This window comes from Oryctolagus cuniculus, chromosome 5 (genome assembly GCF_964237555.1).
Source record: "Oryctolagus cuniculus chromosome 5, mOryCun1.1, whole genome shotgun sequence".
Classification (NCBI taxonomy): Eukaryota; Metazoa; Chordata; class Mammalia; order Lagomorpha; family Leporidae; genus Oryctolagus; species Oryctolagus cuniculus.
This window is the reverse complement of record NC_091436.1, coordinates 107,630,582-107,654,863: the sequence shown is the minus strand read 5'-3', so window position 1 is coordinate 107,654,863 and position 24,282 is coordinate 107,630,582. Positions and strand designations below refer to the sequence as shown.

The 24,282-nt window shown below is 37.9% G+C and overlaps 1 protein-coding gene across 1 annotated transcript in view; it reads right to left on the bottom strand.

Annotated features, from left to right (window-relative positions):
- The window catches only part of EYS (eyes shut homolog), a 1,404,981-nt gene that overhangs the window by 1,357,566 nt on the left and 23,133 nt on the right, over nucleotides 1-24,282 (bottom strand). The window contains exons 2-3 of the mRNA XM_070074646.1: nucleotides 5,001-5,198; nucleotides 590-711 (exon numbers count right to left, since the gene is read on the bottom strand). Of these exons, the coding sequence (XP_069930747.1) occupies nucleotides 590-711; nucleotides 5,001-5,127 (249 nt within the window). The 5' untranslated portion in view covers nucleotides 5,128-5,198. The remainder of the gene's footprint in view (nucleotides 1-589; nucleotides 712-5,000; nucleotides 5,199-24,282) is intronic.

Genomic DNA, 24,282 nt, shown 5'->3' with positions numbered 1-24,282 from the left:
TTAACTTGCATAGTATGTCATTTATTTTCTGAAGCAAGTCAGTGAGTGAGTCCACCATGAGTAGATATTTTTTATGTCAGGCTTTCTGAGAAATGAGGAGCCTGAGGCGATCCCATTGATTTTCCAACTGTGTCACAGTCCATTTAAGGCAGAATGGCACATGCTTGTGACAAAGGTGATGACAAATGAATGTGTACTGAAAGGACACCACCAACACAGATGAATGAAGGAAATGATGGAAGTGTAGAGCATGAGATGGAAATCAAAGTAAAATTTAACCTAATGAATGACACTGAAATATTTAAGTGTGTATAGTATTTTGATTCAGAGAAAAATAGGTGCCTGCAAGACAGGCTGCTAATAGTTGTGAATTTTAAAGTGTGAATTGCTTTTTATATAACTTTTAAGCCAGTGACAATTGGTGACAAGCATCTGTTATTTCTATTAACATTACTGCTTGAGTTTCTGTTTTCTAACATGAAGAAGTGTGCATGCTGAGACACTGTAGAGGCGAAAGCACACTACCCTGGTGCAGGTTAGACTGGTTACTCCACATTAGGATGTATTGGTAAGGACAGCGGATACTCACAAGGTGCAGGTCTTCACAGGTAGCATTGTGCTCACAGGCATGCAGGAGACAGTCGTCAATGTCATGTTCACATCGCAGTCCGGCATGGCCTGGACTGCAGAGGCAGGAAAAGCCAGCAATCACTGAAACAACGGGAACAAAGCTCTTAGTATTCCTTTAACCGTAATACAGGTGTCTACTGCCAATTACCCTGAAACTGCTGTACTCATTGCATTTCACTTTTAAACAAAGGAAGTTTGAATTGTACATTTAATGGTCTATTACACAGTCATCCATGATATATTCTAAATGTCTTACTTGCTAAGTTCTATTTAACTTAAAGGATTTCAATTATACATGAAAGAACAATTAAAATGGACTTATAATAGTTTGCAAAATGCTCAATTTGTTTTTTATATTTCATTTGGCAGTGCATAATACATATGATAAATAGGTTCCTTTTATATCAATTAACCTACCCAGATTTGTATTCAAATTGCTTAATTTAAAATCATCTACATATGACCATTATATTAAGGCTCCCAGAATATTAAATAAAAGCCTCTAACTTTTCTTTCAGACCTACCACTCTGCTTTCTTTATTTTTATCACAGTGAGCACCAGGAATCTGAGAGTCATTCCTAGCATTATCAAACATCTTAAAGTTTGAGCAATGAGATAATATAATACCAGTTTACTTCAAAATAATTTGAGAATTTCATAATATTTAAAAACACAATCTTTAAAGGACCAAAATTTGGAGGGGAGTGGAAATTAGGGCAATGATGATTTACATCAGGAGTAGCAAATAGTAACCTAGAGGTCACTGATCTATTTTGTTACACTTTCTCAGTGTTAGAAAAGTTAATCTCAGATTAGTATCTAAGTAGATGTTCCGGTTTGCTAAGGACCCACCGCTACCTGTTGCTTTATATCCAAATTGCCTCACCCTATTTATGAAATCTATTTTCTTCCCTAAGGACATGCATGTTTAGAGCCTTACTTTTAAGAAAAGAAAAAAGAATTAATAGCTTGAATAAAGTGATAATATATGACAACAAATGACTTTCCATTGAAATGTGTTTTTTACATAATACTATTTTTACCTCATTAATTTACTGGAGGTTCATGTAGAAATTATTTTAAGGGAAAAGGGAAGATAAAATAACATGGAAAATCTTTAGTATGCTTAGAGCTTTTTTCCCCTCTTCATACTTCTAAACTATTTAGTTTACAACATCATGTCATGCCCAGTTTATCCTGCATATTCACTCTCTCTTCTTTCTCCTTTTTACTCCTTTCTTTCCTTCTGTTTTACCTGTTTTATTGCCTTGCCTTCTTTTCTTTATAAATTTATATTCCTTCAGAAATATATTTCAGCAGGAAGAAACACGTATGTGTGTCTACATATGTATACACAAGTAATAATGAATTCTACTCTTTTTAATCTTTACTAGTACATTATGAGGAAATACAAAGAATACAAATGAACAATCAGTGGAAGATAAGTATAGGGGAAAGTAAGGGAACAGCATCCCTGCCATCCTCAGGTTCACCACGTTCCAGCCACTTCCATGCATTCAGATATCAAGAAGCTCTCTGAAATCAGTTCTTTTGATTTTCTTTTAGTGGAGGTATCATTACACAGGAATCACTGAACATTGGATATCAATTTAAATTTTGGCCACTTTCCCATCGTGGAAGGTTGGGAGTTGAGACAAACCTCTAATCTTGCCTAGGTGTTTCCAGTAACTAGCCCTGAAACTGAACATACCCAAGGACAGCCAGGTAGCAGCCAACTCATTAGGGTACAAAAGACATCACTCTGGAGACACCAAAGGTTTCAGGAGTTGTTTGTCAGAAACAGAGAATGAAACAAAATGCATATTTCATAATATCACAGGGTGAAATTTTGAAACTATACATTGATGTACATGGAGTTATAGAAGGTATACAAAAACCAGCATCATAGACCGTTAATGAGAATAAGTAACTTCAGTCTTTTGGAGAAAAATATATTGATACATATTAAAACTAGAAATGTGTATTCCCAAATAGGGTAACTAAGGTTAAGAACAATCAATTGAATATTTAAAAACAGCAAGTAGACAAGATTTAGAATATTCCAACACAAAGAAATGAGATACATTTGAGGTGACAGGTATGCCAATTATCCTAATATGATTGCTACATACATGTATTTAAATATCACACTGAACCCCATAAATAGGAACAATTACCATATGTCAATTAAAATTTTCACGATATTTTTAAAAGAACTTGTGCATTTTGAGGTGCTCATTTCACTCCTAAAACTTACCATATGCATAAAAGCACACATATATACATGCATATATATAAATGTCCATTTCAGGATGATTTATAATGAACACTTTTTCAATTATTTAATTTTTTATTAACATTTAATAATTGTACATGTTTATAGGGCACAAAGTAACATTTCAATACATGCACATAGCATGTATATCATACCAGAGCAATTAGAATCTTTTTCAATTATCATTTCCCTATGTTTGGAGATGTTGACCTCATCTCTGACAGTTCTTAATGAAATATGTGATAGTTATTGTGAACTGCTGTCTGGTAGCGCAATAGAGTTTATTACTTCTGCCTGAGTGTGTTATCTAGACTTTCTCTCTTCCTGCCTCCTACCCTAAACACATACAACAGCCTAACCTGTAGTAATTATTATTTTGCATTCAGATCAATTATTTCAGCTTCCACAGAGAATGCTAATATAAGGTATTTGTCTTTCAGAGACTGACTTATCTCACTTAACACAATGTACTAAAGTCCTATACATTTTGCTGCAAATGACAGGATTTTTCTTTAAGGTTGAATAAAATTTCACCAAGAATTTACTTCATTTCATTTATGCATCCAAATGCTGTAGACCATTTGGTTGATACTGGATCTTGGCTATTTTGAACAGTGCTGCACTAAAAATGGAAATGTAGATATCATTTTGATAAGCTGATTTTGTTCCTTGTGGATATATAGCTGTAAGTAGAATTGCTAGATCTTATGGTAGATCTGTTTTTAAGTTTTTTGTCTGTTTTCAAATTAAAGATTTATATTCATTTATTTGAAGGCAGAGTGACAGGAAAAGGGAGAGACATAAAGATCATACATACGTTGGTTCACTACTCAAATAAACACAATGGTCAGGGTTAGGCCATTCCAAAGCAAGGAGCCAGCAACTCCATCTAGGACTCCCACGTGGGGAGCAAGGTTCCAAGTGTTTGGCCATCTTCTGCTTTCCCAGGCACATTTTTAGGGAGCTGGATCAGAAGCAAAGCAACTGGGTCTCAAACCAGTATTTAGGGGGAGCCAGAGTCACAGGCAGTGGCTTAAGCCAATGCACCACAATGCTGGACCCTATTTTTAGTTTTTTAAGACACCTCCATACTGGCTATACTAATTTAGGTTCTCACCAACAGGTATAAGAGTACCATTTTCTTCACATCCTTGCCAACATGTGTTATTTTTTGTTTTTTGATAATAGCCATCCTAAGTGAGGTAAGAATAACTCTTGTTGTTTTTATTACCATTTCCCAAAAACTAATGTTGAGTATTTGTTCATAAACTTGCTGGTTATTTGAATTTCTTCTTTTATTAACTGTATATTCACATCAGTTTCCCATTTTAACTAGATTAATTTTTCTATATTATCAAGTTTCTAGGATATCTAATATGTTCTGGATATTAATCCTTGTTCAGAAAAATAATTTGAAAATATTTTCCCCTGCCTACTAGTAAGGACTTTAAAAATTCTACCATTCAAAACAAGGTAAGAAATGGTTAACACTATCATCAAAATATAGAAGTCGCATCTCATTAAAGTTCATCATTTTGGGGGACTGTCATTGTGGCATAGCAGGTTAAGCCACTGCCTGTGACACTGGCATCCCATATTGGCACTGGTTAGAGCCCTGGTTGCTCCATTTCCAATCCAGCTTCCTGCTAATGTGCCTGGGAAAAGCAGCAGAAGATGGTCCAAATACTCGGTGCTGCCACCGACGTGGGAGACCTAGATGGAGTTCAAGGCTCCTGGCTTCGACCTGGCCCATCCCTGGCTATTGTGGGCATTTGGGGAATTAACCAATGGATGAAAGCTATCCATCTTTCCCCTCTCCTCATTTTCTCTCTATGTCTCTCCCTCTCTGTAACTCTTTCAAACAAATATATAAATCTTAAAAATTTTTCATTTGTTATAGTTGTGACTCAAAACAGCATAAATAATTGTCAGAAGTTTGGGTGCTAAGTGAAAATAATTGCCGTTGGCACTGATATACAAGGCGAGCTAAACTCAGTTATTAAACATGGCTATATTCTGAGCTCTTCCATTAACAAGCCAGGTTCTAAGTTAGAGTAGCCTACAACAACCCCAGCAGTGGCTTAGTGGACTCACTGTCATAGCAGTATCCGTTCAGGCAAGGGTTAGAACTACACTCATCGACATTGACTTCACAGCGTGGACCTGCAAAACCTTCCCCACACTGGCACTGGAACCCAAGAGGAAATGCTTCCAGATCCATTTTCTCTCTGCAGATAGCTCCATTCTCACAAGGATTTTTAGGCTCACAAGGCCCAAATTCACAGTGAGATCCTGGAAAGGAAAGAATCAAAGTGTCAGTGCTATCATTTATTTGCTGTATTTGTGCATTAATGCATTCAATTTAGTCTCTATGCAGTGACTCATAGTTTTCTTCCACATTATCATGGTGATGCTCTCTGCGCTACAATTTAAGAAAGAAAAGTTATTTGTGATTTCTATGCTTCATCTAACAAAGTACCAGCAGGCAGGGATATTAAGTGATAACACCCATTTAAATATCATTTTGTTTCTTTATATTCCCCACTTCTTGTTCAGCAATATTTTCTGAAGACATTGTAATTAATAATGTACATTATTAATGATTCGATGCTTGTTATGTTTTCTTTCTGGTATCCCCGAGGTTGCTATCAACATAAGCTTTGCTTGATAGATTTGTTGCTATTCTAAAAACAAGTAAACATTGAAAAAAAAATCACTGCATTAAAGCCTTTAATATTAATAGGAAATCTCAGTCCTGAAATTAAGTGTTATGTTTTCTCCAAAAATGTAACTAGATAAAGTGATTGTCATTGTGTGAAATGCACAGGGATATTTAGGGCTAAGAAATACTGTGGCTTGATCCTAGAGAGTCCACATCAACGAAAAGTGAGGACAGAAAAACAAAATGAATATACAGGTGCCAATTTTCAAAGCATAGTAAATATATTTAGATATTAGCTATTTGGAGAACATTTAAATGTTGACTTTCTTTCACTAAAATGTCTGACATGCATATATATATATATATAATATCATATATTTATAAACATAGCTTCTAAAAGTGCCTGATTGATACCTTAAACACACACACACACACACGCACGCACATACACACACACTCACACATACACACACAATGTCCAGTAATAATTTAGTCCTTGAATTTTCAGATTTCTCATTAATGTGACAACTACGGTAATGAGGGGATAATATAAAGAATTGAGGCAAGGGATGAAGTGTCAAAGCTCAGAAATACAGAGGCAGTATAACAATTTGAAAATCCTGAGATTTCTGTATTTCTCCCAACTCCAACCAAAGGAACAAAGATGAGGAGGCCAACCTAGGACCTGCTGAAAGTATCAACATGTGTATAGTTAAGGAACTAAAATGATATAACTAGTGTCCACAAAATAAGGGCCAAATTGTACTAAATTAATACTTGGGACTTGAATTTACAATTAAGTAAAAGAAAACAATAAAGAAAAAAATATGAAGCTACTTTTCAAGGACATAGAAATAAGTATTTCCTCCACTAAAACAATCTAATAAATGGCTTCTTATTGCAAGACCTTTGCAGGAACCATGAAGAACTCAAATAGGAGCAAGGCCTTTTCCTTTCTCTTAAACCATTATGAGATTGAAATGTATTGAATTTGATATCTTTTTGGATACCATTTTATAATAATGTGAGTTTTTTTCCTTTGTAAAATAAGGGAAGTTGCACTGAATAAATATCTGTCACCCATACATAAGAAAAATGGATTGCCTTTAAGGAAAATTTCTCATGCATACCCTTTATTTATAATTATCTTCTTCTAAATATTTAATTATGAGACTAGGTATTTTGCTTTGTTAGTGGAAAGTTAATTTAGCTGTTGCTTTGAAAATAATTTCCTGCATATAATCCATTATGAAGTTGAACAATTCTTACTCACTTGAGAAAATGCTCCCGATATTCTCTTTGCAGAATATACACAAATTCCCTGTAGCTCCATAACACAGTAATTCGTATATTAATCATTATGTAAATAAGTAATGAATCCCTAGTATGTGACAAACACTGTGGTAGATCATAGGGTTATAACAATGAGGGGTTCAAATAGATAAACAAATCAATGCAGTGTAATAAGGGGAAAACAAGGTCAGTTTCTCACGAAAAAAGAGTCCCTTGTGATCAGAATCCAATTTGACTTCTAGATATCCAATAGCAGTATATATACTATATAATTTACTTTATTCAAATGTCAATGAGATTTGTAAATATGATAGAACATCATTCCTGTGATTATGATATGTTATACTGTAGAAAAGGATTTGTGAATATAATTAAAATCCCTAATCAAAACAGAGGCACAGTAGATAAAGCCACCACCTGCAATGCGGGCATCTCATATGGCTACCAGTTTATGTGATGGCTGCTACACTTCCAAATCTGTCCCCTGCTAATGCAGCTGGTAAAACATTAGAAGATGACTAAAATCTGTGGGCTCTGGACCCAAATGAGAGACATGGAAAAAGCTCCTAGCTCATGGCTTTGACCTGGTCCTGCCCTGGCTATAGTAGCCATTTTGGGAGTGAACCAGAGGATGGATAATTTCTTGATCTCTCAATCTCTCGATCTCTCTCTTTCTCTCTCTCTCTCCATCTTTCTCTGTAACTCTGCCCTTCAAATAAATAAATGTGGAAAAAATAAAAAGAGGGCTAATCAGCTACACTACTGTGGGTAAGAATCACCAAAATAGATGAGGCTTTAAAAGCATTCTGGGCAATCTCCTTCTTGCTTGAAGAAGTAAAATTAAAGCTGTGTTGTGTACAGTGGTACATAAAAGGAGTGCCACTGGACCCCAGAGGCTGAAAATATGCCAGGGAGAAGGCTAGTAGGAAACAAGACCAGATTTGTAAAATTATGAGAAACTAAATTCTACCAACAACAAAGAAGAACCCGGGCCTTAGCCTCCAGCCCTGGCTGACAACTTGATTTTACTCTTGTGAGACAGTGAGCACCTGAGAAAAAGAGGGTTCTGAGGTGTGGTGCAGTGGATAAAGCTGCAGCCTGTGACACAGGCACCCTATATTGGCATTGGTTCAAGGACCAGCTGCTCCAGTTTCCATCCAGCTCCCTGCTAATGCACCTGTGAAAGCACTGGAGGATGGCTCAAGCGCCTGGGTCCCAGCACCCATGTGAGAGACCTGGAAGAAGCTACAGGCTCCTGGCTTTGGTTTGGCCCAGCCCTGGCTGTTATGGCATTTGGGGAGTGACCCAGCACATGAAAGATCTCTTCTCTCTCTCTCTCTCTCTCTCTCTCTCTCTCTCTCTCTTTCTCTCTCTCTCTCTCTCTGAAACTCTAAATATCAAATAAACAAAATCTAGCAACAACAACAACAACAACAACAAAAACAAAACACTAAAGCAATGGGCATTTAGAAATTGTGAAATAATCAATGTGAGTTGTTTTAAATCTCTAATTCATGTTAACTTCTTGTACAGTACAACAACCTAATGCAAGCAAATATAAGGAGAAACAGAACAAATTAAATGTCACTGGGAAGCTGCCTGAACAGGTGATAATGAACACGTGTTATACCGAATTACTACACAGCAACAAAATTAGGCAAATGAGATAGGGAAAGAAGGGAGGGATTTATAGGAAGAGTAAGTTCATGAGGTGAAAAAGTTCAGAGAATCTAAACCAAATCAATATGAATGGAATATAGAATGCAGGGATGAAGAAACATTACCGTATTTCATTGATTATAACATCTCACTTCATTTTATCTACCACTAAGGCTAGGATGATAGAGGGAATAATGCCATCACACTTCTCCCACCATTTTACCCTCAATCCGGCCAAAACTATCCAGGTAATAATTCCAGAAATCTGTGAAACTTATCTTATATGGCAAAGAAAAACTGCCAAAGTGAAAAAGCTGTGGATCTTAATGTGTCAAGATTATCTTTGTTTATCTGGGGGACCTAAAGTATAGTCATAAGGGTCCTCCCAGGGCCCTTATAAAAGAGAAGCAAGAAGTTAAAACAAAATAGCGTTATGAAGGTGAATGCAGACGTTGGGTTTAATGCAAAGAACAGGCCATGAGAGAAGGGATTTAGGCAGCCTCTAGAAGCTGAAAAAGGCAAGTAAATGGAAGTCTTCAGGAGGAATACAACCCTGCAGCACCTGAGTTTAGACTTCTGACCGCTAAGCTATAGCATAATAAATGCTTATGATAATTAGTTATTAATCTATAGGAAACACGTATAGGGTGCAAAAGTTCTCAATTAAACTCTGACAAAGTAATTAATATGTATTGTGAAGATATATTCCAGTTTCAAAGATGTTAACATTAATACATGATATGTTGGTTCATATGCTCATAGTAATCAAAAATTAGATTGTTTTTAATAAAATTCACTAACTTGAAATATCTATAGGTTGGGGCAAGATTGTACAGGTCTTTGTTTTGGGGCCTGGCACTGTGGACAGCTGGTTAAGTGGTGGGCTGCTGTGCTGGCATCCTATATGAGCACTGGTTCATGTACTGGTTGTCCGATTTCTGATCTAGCTCCCTACAAATGCACCTGAGAAGCAGTGGAGATGGCCCCAGTCACTGGACTCCTTCCTGCATCCACGAGGGAGATCCGGACGTTCTTGGCTCCTGGCAGTAGCCTGGCCCAACCCTGGCCATTGTGGGCATTTGGGGAGTGAGCCAGCAGATAGAAGAGCTCACTTTCTGTCTCACCTCTCTCTGTAACTCTCTTTCAAATTAATAAATAAATCTTTAAAAAAACCCTCTAAGTTAATATAGATATCTAAGAAATGTGAAAGTACTATTTTCTTTATGATGACATAGTTACATTCCCTTATAGGCATACTTAAAAAGCTGTAAAAAACTTATATGGTAGCAGATATTTACAAAACAAACCCACAGTCAATGTCATGTTGAGTGGAGAAAACGCTGAAAGCTTTTCCTCTAAGATCCAGAACCAGGCAATAAGAGCTCACCACTCTTATTCAACATAGTACTAGAAATTTTAATCAGAACCATTAGGCAAGAAAAAATAATAAAAGGTGCATTAATAGAAAAGGGGGAAGTCATGGCCGGCACTGCGGCTCACTAGGAAAATCCTCCGCCTGCAGCACTGGCACCCCAGGTTCTAGTCCCAGTTGGGGCGCTGGACTCTGTCCCGGTTGCTCCTCTTCCAGTCTCTACCAAGAGACTCTTAAAAATAATGAAAGACTTAACTGAGGGCAAAGGATAGAAAATTAACAAACATCAATGAAACTTTAATACAACAGCAATTGAAGTAGCTGAGAAAGAAATTATAAGTGTAATTCCGGTAATGAAAGCTACAAAAATAAAATATCTTGGAATACATATAACCAAGAATGTGACAGACTTCCATAATGAACATTTACAAAAAATCTTAATGAATGAAATTAGAGAACACAAGCAAAAAGTGGAAAGACAGCTTTTGGATTAGAAGAATATTATTAAAATATCCATATTGGGGCCAGCACCATGGTGTAGCAGGAACAGCTGCCGCCTACAGTGCTGGCATCCCATATGGGTGCGGGTTCGAGTCCCAGCTGCTCCACTTCCAATCTAGCTTTCTGCTATGGCCTAGGAAAGCAGTAGAAGGTGGCCCAAGTCCTTGGGCCTCTGCATGCACATGGAAGACCTGGAAGAAGCTCCTGGCTCCTGGCTTCAGATGGGCACAGCTTCAGCCATTGTGGCCTTCTGGGGAGTGAACCATTGGATGGAAGACTTCTCTCTCTCTCTGCCTCTCTCTCTCTCTTTCTGTGTAACTCTGACTTTCAAATAAATAAATAAAATATCCATATTACTCAAATTGATTTTTAGATTTAATGAAATTTCATGAAACTATCAATGACCAATCTTAAAATTCATATGGAAGCACTTGTGACTTCACAGAGTTCAAAATCAAAAGGAACAGATCTTGAGGCCACACAGTACCAGATTTCAAGACTTACTATAGAAAATAAAGACAAGCATATAGACCAAATGGAGAGAACAGAGAGGCTAGAAATGAATCAACATTCTACAGTCAATTCATCATTGACAAAATCACCTAAAGCATACACTGCAGAAAAGGTAAGCTCTTCAATTAAAAAAATCTAATATTAATGCTAACTGACTTTCAGCTGATATACTAATTTTACTCCAAAATATCTCCCCTCTTTTTCTCTTTCACCAGTTTACTATATTACACAAATTACATCATTATACATTATTCACTCAGCAATGAAATTATATAAATACTGCCTTTTGAAGGTGCATTTTAAATTGAGTAGGAGAAATAGAATTATGTAGATTTATATTTAGAGAATAGAGAACAGAATATTCATTTTAGTATACTTAATGTAAATTTGTACCATATATAGATTTTCTCTATTTAATATAGTACCTGCATAGGAATGCTCATTATTTTCTTTTGTGGTCTTCAATTTTATTATTCCAAGAAAAGACTGTAAGAAAATAACTAAAAACCAATATTGTATCGTAAAAAAGGACATCAAAATTCTATACCAAAAATACCTATTCTTTTGCAGAAAGAAGATAATGGAAGATAATAGAACAAATAACAGAGAAGACATAAAATATATCAAACTGACAGCCATTAATTCTGCATTATCAGTAATTATGCCACACAAAAGCAGCAAGTTACAAAAGATCACATATAATGTGATTCCATTTGCATTAAATGTCATGAATAGGTAAATAAATAAAGGAATAAGGATAAGTGAATGCTTAGGATGAAAGAGACGGAGGGAGATGTGGAGTTACTACTAAAGGGTGTAGACTTTTGTTCTGGTAGTGATAAAATGTCCTTATGTTGGATTACAACTGTTGCACAAGTCTGTGGATACTCTAAAAATGCATTGAATTGTTTGCTTTAAGTAGGAGAATTTCATGATTTATGAATTATATCTCATTAAAGCTATTAAATGTATCAGGGTAATATATTCCTTTTAATAATATTAACTGACATCTGCATTAGAGCTTGGTTGGTATTAGTTACTTTACTTAGGTGAAACATAAATACCACCCACAATAAAAAATCAAAATAAACTTCTGAAATTTTCAGACCATCGGAGCAAGTATAATAGAAAAAATATTTTGAGTGCCCAATATAGGTTTCCAGAGGAAAAAATGTTGAAACTTTTGTTGTTGTGGTTGTTGTGTTTTGCTATTGATGGTATGCTGAGGGTAGTGAGTGCCCTGACATTGAAGTAGAAAGGGAAAAAAAAGAGGAAAAATTTATAGTTCTGACAATTTTTGGTAAGCAACGAAACTAGAAATTTAAAACAAAACAAAACAGAAAGCAAGCAGCAACAACAAAATGCCAGTCCTTCACGGGGCTGCCTTCTATAGTTGAAACACTTACTGGACATAGGAAGTTCTCAAATAATCTTCCAAGAACAAAGAAGACAGGTTTGTTGGCAACTTGGAATCACAAGATTATTACAAAGAGAGCGGGCTCCTATTCTGTGGGGGTAACAATAGGGTAGGAAAGGCAATAGGGCTCTGAAAGCATGGGTGGATGTTGCTGTAATCTGCCCCTGTCCATGGTCTGCTCTGTTTCTCACTGTCAGAGAGATGAGCTAAGATGATTCCCCAGTTCTTTGGAGTGAGTGAGCCAAGTGGAGACTGAGAGACACTGTCTTCAGGGAAGCATCCAATGAACATGGCAGCACAGAATGATTCTCTACAGTGGTTTCAAGGACTGAAGCCCCCACATTGATAGAAAGAGGGAGAAACAAGGTAAAATCAGGGGCAGTGAAAGCTAACATGGAGATAGAATAGGTAGTAAATTAAGCCTGAGAAAATGAAAGAATTATCTTACAGTGATCAGTTGAATAAACCACAATTCATAGCAATCTGAAGAAAGAATACCTTAAATCTGAATATTTATTTGAGAAATACCTAGTGTTTAACTAGCAAAAGTCAAAAGAAATTTACACATGCACTAATCATAAGTAAAGTTTTGGAAAATGATGTCCCAGCAAGACTCCTGTATAAACTCAGGTGGAAGAAAATGCTTTGTATCAAAGGGGACAAATGAACAATAGATGTTGGTTGACAGGGAATCTTCCATAGAGCCTTGAAGTGGCAAAAACATTCATCTGCTTGTTTGTTCAAATGCAAGATTATTTGGGAATATTGCCTTTCACTTGAAAGCAACTGAAAAACATTTCCACTTGTGTATCCCAAATTACTTAAGAATTAAAGTCCAGGATCAAACTACTGAAGCAAAATAAAGATCTCAAAATATTACATCACTATATGGGAGGTCTCATGGGTCTTCTGATCCTCATTCTGAACTCTGAACTAAGAAATACAACTAGGTTTCATGTTTCAGGAAGGTTATCCTGAAAGAAGAGAAGTAGAGACAGGAAAAACCTTAATTTGGGATACATGTCTCACTTCTCTTTTTTCAAATTTTGTTTTTCTCAATGAAATATGTTGCTTTTTTCATTTGTGGTTTGTATTCCATGGTTCAGGGGTGGGGTATATTAGGCTTCTACAGAATTAATCGAATATATTTGCTTTTATCTTTGTATTTGTTATGAGGACTTGGCCTACACAATTATGGAGGGTGACAAGTGTCATGTTCTGCTGTTTGTAAGCTGGTGACCTAGAAGAGAGGGTGAGGTAATTCAGTCCAAGTCCTGAGAACCAGGGCAGTTGATGATGTATATTACATTCCAAGACAGAAGATGAGATGAGCTATCCCTGCTATTAGTGTACCATAATACAAAAGGGAAGAAATTCTCTTTCCCTACTTTTTTGGTTTTGTTTATGCCCTCAATAGATTCCCATTCACATTAATAAAAGCAATCCAGTGTGCACTAACTCAAATGGGAGATACTTTCACAGACACAGTTGCCAGTAATATTTAATCTGGCTACTCCATGGTCTAGTCAAGTTGACACGAACTTAACCAGCACAATATGACCTCCTCCAGAGGTCATGATAACTGAAGACTCCAGTTTCATTAATCACAATATGTAATCAGAGATCCTCTGCAGACTTGTATTCTTGAAGGTAATTTACTAACAGGAAAATAAGGTGAATGACTCTGGATAAACCTCCATTGAGAGGAAGGCTCATACAACAGAAAGTAACACAAAGGGCCAAGGTTTGAGATTGGCTAGTTCTTTAAGATTTAATATCATATAAGCAAAACACACTGCAGGATTTCCAAGTAGTAATCTATATTTTCTGTCCTGATTGCTTCTAAATCTAAAATCTAAAGCCACTTAATCTGCACTTAGATGTTTACCTCCAACTCAGATTCTGAAAATAGTGTTCAGAATATTAGGAGGATGCTCAAATCAATTTGGTTTAAGTCAACAAAGTTATTTTTACACTTACTATAAACTTAGCACTATAACAGTCACTGGTAGAAAATTGGAAACCACAAAGATAAATAAACCAATCTTGAAGTGGTTGTAGTTTAGGGCAGTGGACCCTGGGATGTTAGGGTGGATCAAAATTAACAGGGATATTGCTAAAAATGTAAAACCTGCCCCTGCTCTAAAAAGTTCTGATTCCTCAGTACTTTTAGGTGATCCTGATGAAAGAAATATCTTTGTAAACACAAACAACTCATATATCTCTATACCGTATCAAAGTGCTATGCTTGAATCATGGTTAAAATCATAAAATTTGGCACCAGAAAAGCTAGACTTGAATCTAGCATTACTACTTGGGTGAAATTGGATAAGTTACTCAATTTCTTGCTATCTCTATAAAATACTACCCTCCACAGTTGTAGTAATATTTAAAATAAATGTGATAATCTAGGTCTACAGGGATGAACTAAAACTTTTACTAATTTTGTTTTACTATTTTACTAATAAATATAATACCATCTCACCTTAGAAGATACTGTTGTGGTGGAAGAGGGCAAACTGATAAAGTACTGTAAGTATTTTCAATATAAGCTAGAGAGAACACAGTCATAACACAAATATAAAGATGTTCTTTAAGCCATAATATTAACTACCTGCAAACCCAGTTACCACACTGAAGACAGGAAAAAAAATCAGAAAGGAGAGCCTACTCTTCATACCAAATTACAGAGTATCACACAAAAGAAATTCTCAATTACCATGGAATAAACACTCATTTTGCAGCAATCACGTTAGTTTATTATCATTAATGGTTATGTTAACAACCGTATATTAATGACTATGGTTCCATTAACCATCAAGATGAATTTGATGTCAGCACCAGTAATAGATCCCCCACTGATATGTTGGGAATTAGGATAAAAAGAAGTTGTTATATGGAAATTGACACTTTTCTACTGTACATCTTTGTTTCAGTATACAAACTTCAAGATGCTAACGATTAGGGTCCGTACTGTGAAACAGCAGATTGATCCATCACCTGTCATCTGCAGGGCTCACATCCCATATGGTTGCCAGTCCAAGTCATGGCTGCTCCAGTTCTGATTCAGCTCCCTGCTGATGTGCCTGGGAAAGCAGTGGAAGATGGTCCAAGACCTTGGGCCCCTGTACCATGTAGGAGACTCCTGACTCCTGGATTTGTCCTGGCCCAGCCCTGTACATTGTGGCCATTTAGGCAGTGAACAATAGGATGGAAGATTGATCTCTTTCTCCCTTTCTCATTCTCTCTGTAATTCTTAACAAAATAAACCTTAAAAATATGCTAGCTCTTAATTTAATTGGGATATGCATGCTTAGGGCACAATCACCTTGCTTCTTATTGTGATATGTTCTAAAATTTGAGAGATGGCGATCAGTTCAAAGCAACCTAACAGCTTCCACTTCATGAGCAGCTAGACAAGTATTTACCAGGTAATGCTTTTGGGAGCTCATTCTCGATTCTTGCTAGTCATTTTCCCAAGGTCATCTTTTAATAACACTGACAAGGCCAAATCTCAGAATTTTCCTTCTGAGTGAAGACATTTAAATTGAAGTTCCATATTAAACCACAGCACATGGGAGTGTATTAAACTGAACAATTTCAAGCAAAAGAAGGTCATCAAGTTGTTGTAAAACATAAAGCAATCAAAGTGAAGACAGTCACCTTCTGGCAGACCCTATAGCCCAGTTTTCTAAAAGGAGAGCAGGTTTAGGCTCCTGAAGGGTCTTGCTTTGTCATCACATTTTACAACATTAGCTTTAACTTTGAGAAATAGTCATATGTAGCAGTATAGATCTACAGATTTCTATAGGGTTAAAGAAATATTGCAATGATAGTGACAATATTTCTGTGCTCATGCTTAATTAGTTTAGATTCAAGAAGGAGACACATAAAGTCAATGCAAAGCCAGACCTGATGATGTGTGATTTAAGCAATACTTAAAATGGCAGCCATTTGTTAGAACTTGAGACAGCCCAGGGATTTTCTTAATTTTAGAGGAAGAAAGACAAAGATGGAGAAGCAACTAGAGGAAGAGGAAGAGAGATGGAGAAGGCATATAGATAGAAAGCAAAGAGAGAACTGTCATTTTCTGGTTTAGTCCCCAAATATCCACAATGGCTGGGCCTGAACCAGATGAATCTGGAAGCCAGGAGCTCAGTCGAGGTCTCCCACAGAGGGAGTTAAAGAACCAACCACTTGAACCAAATCTGCTGGCTCCTGTGGTACATATCAGCTGGAAGCTGGAACTGGGGATGGAGCTGGAATTTGAACCCAGGCGCTCAGACATGGGGTACAGGTTTTGGAATTAGCATCCTAACTACTGTACCAAACACCCTCCATTCAAGCGATTCCTGGAGCCCCCTAATTTTACTCTCACAAGCAATGTGTAATAAGGTAATGTTATTGTCCTCATTTTTAGGTGAGAAAACTCATGTTCAAGGTGATGCCAATAAGAGTGTAATGTTCTGTCCAGGACATCAGCCCCAGCTCTGTGATTCAATCACAGTGCACTGGTGCTCCCCAAACCACTTTCTTTCTAACTCTCAGATGTAGCATATTTTTTCCATAAAAATAAACTTAAAATAAGAATCAATTTTTCTTAGTAACTGAACTGCCCCAAACTTGAAAATAATAGGTTTTAATAAAAACATTTCATAGTTTAATTCTTGAGAGATTGTGCATGCAACATATTCACATGGCTGTAAAATCTCAGAGAGTGGAGAAAATGGAAGCTTAATAAGATGTTCTCAACTCCATCTCCCCATGGAGGCATGAATTTGTATAGCTATTCACAAGCCAATCCACTTTGATAAGAGCTAAGGAAGTCAAGTGAGATTTGCAGTGCTGGATGTTGATATAATAATGAGAATCAATCACTGAGAAAGGTAATAAGAGGCCTCCTGCTTTGGGAATGAAGAAGTTGGTAAGTCCATATCTTATGCTTGAACCTTACACCAGGCCTGCCATGCTAAAATCCAGTACCAGACATGGCCCCAAAGCCCCTATCATCAGATGAACCTCATAGATTGAACCGGTGGTACTTTCTTAGCTAGATGGCCAAGCGAGTGCCTATGTTATCCTTCTCCTAAACCTTAGACACCAGAGCAAGACTCCCACATCTGAGGAGTAGGACAACAAGATAATCAGAGGACATTGCCTTGAAATTCAGTGCCAAGCTGCAACAGACAGTGGAGAGAGAGAAGCTGGGATAGTCCTTAGAACTCGAAATAAGGATGAAAGCTTCATCAGAAATGAGAGCCATCCTTTTTCCCATCCCCTCCCCCATCCTGACATCTTGAAAATGTCAGGTTGAGGCTAGGTTCCAGTGGACCCATGCAGTCTGACTGTGAGACTCAAAGCCCCCTGCTCACTGAGACAGATCCCACAGTGGGTTTGCTAGACACACTATGGAGTGAGTTTACACTTTATACAGTGTGCTTCACTGGGTTTTTAAAGAGCATTGGTACTATGAGTTCAACCTAAGTTGTGAATTAGCTAGTTTACCCTGGCATAGAGAAATGCTAGGACTCCAACCAACACCAATCAACTCTAACATCCCTTCTCACCACTGATGGTAGCCAGAGGTGTTTGACCATGTCCATCTTGCGTGTCACTCTGGATTTTTGCCACACTCAAATATGGCCTGAACTACTTGGTCCCTTGCAGCACATAACCCTGGAACACAAGTGTAAGCTGTAGGGTTCTCCAGTGTGCCCCAGAGGCACATCTCCAGGAATAAAGTCTTCAATGAATAAAATCTTCCACAAGTGATAGGCCTATTGTCATGTTTAATATCCCAGTGAGAGTCTTTCTTCTTCTTTTTTTTTTTTTTTAAGAAGATCAGTTTAGTATACATTAAGTAAAGCTTTCAACAGTTTGCACCCCCATAGAAACACAAACTGAAATATACTGTTTGAGTACTCGTTATAGCATTAAGTCTCAATGTACAGCACATTAAGGACAGAGATCCTACATGAGGAGTAAGTGCACAGTGACTCCTGTTGTTGACTTTACAAATAGGTCTGATCTGATTTCATCATCATTTAAAAAATCATCTATTATTTTTCACTTTATGTTTCTGTGTGGGAGCAAACTGTTGAAATCTTTACTTAATGTCTGCTAAACTGATCTTCTGTATATAAAGAGAATCGAAAATGAATCCTCATGTGAATGGAAGGGGAGAGGGAGTGGGAAAGGGGAGGGTTGCGGGTGGGAGGGACTTTATGGGGGGGAAGCCATTGTAATCCATAAGCCGTACTTTGGAAATTTATATTTATTAAATAAAAGTTAAAAAAAAACAAGTGATAGGAACAAGAGATCCCCCTGATGCACAAAAATCAACGTAGAAACACAAGAAACGTGCACAGGAAAGAAAAGATGACTTGACCAAAGGAACATAACGATGCATTAATATTAGACTGTGAAGAAGGAAGACTGATAACGTGTCTGAAAAATAACTCAAAAGAATGCTTCTATGGCCAGCGCCGCGCTCACTTGGCTAATCCTCCACCTGCGGCACCTGCACCCATGGTTCTAGTCCCGGTTGTGGCGTCAGGCTCTGTCCAGGGCTCCTCTTCCAGTCCAGCTCTCTGCTGTGGCCCGGGAAGGCAGTGGAGGATGGCCCAAGTGCTTGGGCCCTGCACCCTATGGGAGACCAGGAGGAAGCACCTGGCTCCTGGCTTCAGATTGGCGCAGTATGCCGGCCGCAGTTTGCGGGCCGTAGCGGCAATTTGGGGGGTGAACCAATGAAAAAAGGAAGAGCTTTCTCTCTGTCTCTCTCTCTCACTAACTATGCCTGTCAAAACAAAAAAAAAAAAAAGAAAGTAAAAAAGAAAAAAGAAAGAATGTAGGTTTACTCAAAAATATAGAGAAACAGATCTAAATATAAACCTGAAACCATTAAATTACTAGAGGGAAGCTTAGGGGAAACAGCGCAAGACTTTGGTTTATGCAGACTTCTTAGAGAAGACTCATGAAACACAGACAATAAAAGCAAAAATAGACAAATGTTATTAATCAAGCCAAGAAGTTTCTGCACAGCAAAGGAAACACTCAGCAGAGTGAAGCAGGAACTGATAGAATCAGAGAAAATATTTGTAAAGTATGCAACTGACAAAGGATTAATATTGAGAATATATCAGGAGCACAAAAACTCTACAAGAAGAAAACAAACAATCCCATTAGGAAACAGGCAAAATAGGGGCCAGATCTTGCTGCCATCTGCCGTGCTGGCATCCCATATGGGTGCCAGTTTGTGTCCTAGCTGCTCTACTTCCTATCCAGCTCTCTGTTATGGCCTGGAAAAGCAGTGCAGATGGCCCAATTACTTGGGCCCCTGCACCTGCATTGGAAACCTGAAAGTAGCTCTAGGCTCCCGGCTTTGGATCTGCCCAGCTCCTTCCATTTCAGCCATTTAGGGAGTGAACTAGCAGTTTGAAGACTTTTCTCTCTGCCTCTGTAATTTTTCAAATAAATAAATAATTTTTAAAAAAGAATGAATCTTCAAATAAAAATAGGCAAAATATACGGCTAGGCTTTTTTCAATAAGTGAAGTATAAATGGCAAATAGACACAAAAAATGCTCATGTCATTAGCCATTAGAAAAATGTAAATAAAAACCACAATAAGGTACCACCTCCCTCCAGTTAACAATAAAAAAATATAACAAATGGTGGGGAAATTGCAGTGGGAAATTGTTGGTGGGAATGTAAATTGGTACAACCATTATGGACAATTCTTCAGAAAACTAAAAATAGGTCTACTATATGAACCAGCTATCCAACTCCTGGGAATATATCCAAAGAAAATTAAACCAGCGAGTTAAATGTTTACTGTACACCCATGTTTATAGCAGCTCAACTCACAATAGCAAAGTCAACCCTCATGTCCAGCAGCTGATACTGGAAAGAAATGTGGTAGATGTTAGGTAGGAAGTCAGAAATCGAGCCTAGGTGTGTATGAGAAAGGCCTGAAGACCAGCACCCACTACAGAAGCTCCAGAAGCCCAGTACCTGCACTTCAAAGTCCTGCCTGGGTCCTGATGACCTTCCAGGAGGTCCTGCCCCTTCTACCTGGCCTGATAAACATCCTTCCTCTAAGGCTGGTGAGGTGGGCCACGCCAGCCAGGCTTCCCCTGTCTGATAACTTTAGGGGGAAAAACTCAGAAAGCAATTTTTCGTATTTACACCCAACAAGTCCTTTGAGAAGAAGGAGAGGGGAGGGAAAAGGCAAGACCCATCCCCTTAAAAACCCCAGCCTAAATGTGCACTGTGCACTCTCTCTCAGGTTCTGTCTGGAGAGGTGCCCATCCGTTCTTACGGTTGTCCCTACCCTAATAAACCTTGCTATTTTGCTTTCCCCTGCTCTCTCTCTCATGCCCGAATTCTTTCTTGCGCGAAGACAAGGACCCTTTGCTTCTCTGGTAACAGGATACATACACAATACACTATTACTCTTCCATAAAAATGAAAATGTGCACCCTAGGAGGCAATGGCGATGGCTCACATACATGCGTCCCTGACATCCACTTGAGAACCATAGATTAAGTTCCACATTCTTGGCTTTGGATTTGCCCAGTCTTGGCTTCTATATGCATCTGGGGAGTGAACCAATGGATAAAAGATCCCTCTCAGTCTGCTCTCTCTCTCTTCTCTTAAAATAAATTTAAAAATTATAAAGTTAATATAAAACATATACACAAAAGAAAAGTCATGGCTAAGAGTAAATATAAAATTTTATAAAGCTCTAATAGTGAATACATAACCCAAAGTTTTTTTCAGTATAAAGATTAAAAATAAAACATTTAAAAAATGAAAACTACATTAAAATAGTAAGAGGCAGGTATTACAGAAAGAAATGCAACATTGAAATTTCAAAATGTATGGAGGAATAGAGTATTTAGAATGGACTATTTTGGCCGACGCCACGGCTCACTGGGCTAATCCTCTGCCTGCGGCGCTGGCACTCTGGGTTCTAGTCCTGGTTGTGTACTAGTCCTGGTTGCTCTTCTTCCAGTCCAGTTCTCTGCTGTGGTCCAGGAGGGCAGTGGAGGGTGGCCCAAGTGTTTGGGCCCTGCACCTGCATGGAAGACCAGGAGGAAGCACCTGGCTCCTGGCTTTCGATGAGCGCAGCGAGCCAGCAGCAAAACACCAGCCATAGCGGCCATTTAGGGGTGAACCAACGGAAGGAAAACCTTTCCCTCTCTCTCTCTCTCTCTCTCTCTCTAACTCTGCCTGTAAAAAAAAAAAAAAAAAAAAAAAAAAAAAAGACTGGACTATTTTTCGTACTTCTTATTGCTCCCTATTTAAATATGCTCAGTTATGAGAAATCTAGACAAAATCAAAGAGTGCAGTTAAATTGCACACTGAAAGAATTGGACCTACTAGAATTGTATAGAATATTTCATCTGATTACTGTGAAATACACACTCTTCTGAGTAGTAAATGGATCAGTCTCCAGAGTAAATCACATGGTAGGACAAAAACTAGGTCTCAATATTCTTTTTAAATGAAAGCACATCAAGTATCTTTTCCAATCACAATAAAACAGTAATTAGAAGCCAGTAACAAGAGAACCTTTTATAATTAAAAATACGCATAGAAATTAAACAAATTACTCCTGAATAGGCAATGAATTAAAGACAAACTTAATAAGAAAGTTTTTAAAAATTCTTGAAATAAATGGAAATGGAAACACAATATATGAAAACCCAAGGAATATAGCAAAACAATGCTACAACAAAGGACAGAAGTTCTCTAACGACTTATTGTGGCACATTAATGAATCAGAAAAAGGGTCAAACCACACCCAAAATTAGAAGTAGAGAATAAATGATATCAGTGCAGAAATAAATGAAATAGAGTCTTTACCACAACACAAATAGTCAACAAAAGAACTAGTTGTGGTCCTGGCTGCTCCACTTCCAATCCAGCTCTCTGCTATGTATCCTGGGTAAGCAGTGGAAAATGGCCCAAATCCTTGGGCCCCTGCACCCATGTGGGAGACCTGGAAGAAGCTCCTGGCTCTTGGCTTTGGATTGGCAGAGCTCCAGCCATTGTGGCCAATGGGGGAGTGAAGCTCAGATGGAAGACCTTTCTTTCTTTCTTTCCTTCTCACTGTCTGTAACTCTACCTCTCAAATAAATAAATAAAATCTTTAAAAAAATTAAGAGAGCTGGTTCTATGAAAAAAATCACAAAATTGATGAAAAATAGACTAAATCAAATATAGGGAAGAGTCAAATAAATAAAATTTTAGATTAGAGATATCACAATACCACAGAAATAAAGGTTCATAACAGGCTATTATGATTAACTTTATGCCAACAAATATAATCAAGAAAAAAGGGAAAAATACCTGTGAACACATACTACCAAGATACAGTCATGAAGAAATGGAATTATTGAACAGACCAAAAAAGCATAATGATATTGAAGGCAAGGGTGTGACATATTCGAGCACCAGTTCAAAGTTTGGCTTCTCTGCTGCCCATCCACTTTCCACTGTTGTAATTGTGAAAGTAGCAAAAGACAGCCCAAGCGTTCAGGCCCCTTACACTACAGTGCGAGAACCAGTTGGAGTTCTGGACTCCTAAATTTGGCTAGGCACAGACAGGGCTGTTGCAGCTATTTAGGGAAGTAAACCAAACTGTGGAAAGACTGAAGATTTCTATTCTATCTCCCTCTTTGTCATCCTTCCTTTCTAAATAAATAAATCTTTTTTTTTTAAAGAGTAATGAGACCGAATAAAGTCTCTATCAAAGAAATGTTAAGGGCCAAATGCTTCCACTGCTGAATTCTATCAACTATTTATAATAGTCAACATCTATTATCAATGACAATTAAGAAATGTTTTAAAGACTTTTAGCACTGTATTACTGAGCCATAGTATGTTTATAAAACATTTATGGCATTTGATAAGCAAATAATGAATTTAGGAAGAAAAGGGAGTGAAGTCACTGGTAATAGATGAAAAAAACAAAGAATAATTAATACTGAGCACGAGTAATAGCAGCCACATCTCAGAAGGAGTGATAGGGTGCTGAAGGTACAGAGAACACAAAGTGCAGGATTAAACTCTGGCCCATAATCCCCTCAGGAGGAGGACACAGGAGAACCCTCACTTCTCATGAGCAACCTGGTCAGCCTTTGTGCAGTCATGTGCTTTCAATGCTTGAAGGTGCATTATATTCTTTGGGGGCAAAATTCTGCCACTCTATACCAACTGAAAATGTCAGATCTTCTGCCTTGGGGCTGAGAAGATGGCTGTAACTCAAACATTTCTGTAAACGTCTAGCAGATGTGGACTAAAATACAGCATTTTTTTTGTTGGCAGTAATCAGCAAAATCACAATCTGAGACACAGAAGAAAGAGACACAGAGAGAAAGCATGGAGCATCTTTAGGTCCTTATCACTTGGAAACAGGAAGCACTGTCTGGAAGCTACAAAAAGGTACTAGCTGCTACTAATGCTTTTTGGACACAGGACTTCAGGAGCCAACTAAGAGCTCAGTCTTTCAAAGCAAACACACAGCTGCGGTCCAGGCTGAGTATCACAACAGGATTCAGAATATTTTCAGGGTGCAGGCAGTCAGACATTCACCTGCCTGGGCTGGGGGCTGCATAGTTTCTATCCAGGTCCTCCTAACACCATCTCACAGGGTACATAGGGCCTCCACTCAGCTCTCAAGGCATATGGCATGCACCTAATGACTTCAGAGGCAAGTGTGCCTGTCATATGCAGACAACAGCCATGTGGGTTCAGGCATGCTTCTTTAAAAGTGCGGCTTTGAGCAATTTCTCTCTCACTCTTTCTCTCCCTGAACCCCTGCATGGGCACACACACACACACACACACACACTTCACATCTTTATCATGGAGACTAACCCCACACTGTGGGAAGATCAGAAATGGCAAACTTGACTCATTCTGCTTCCAAAAGAGCCTTCTTGTGACAGAAA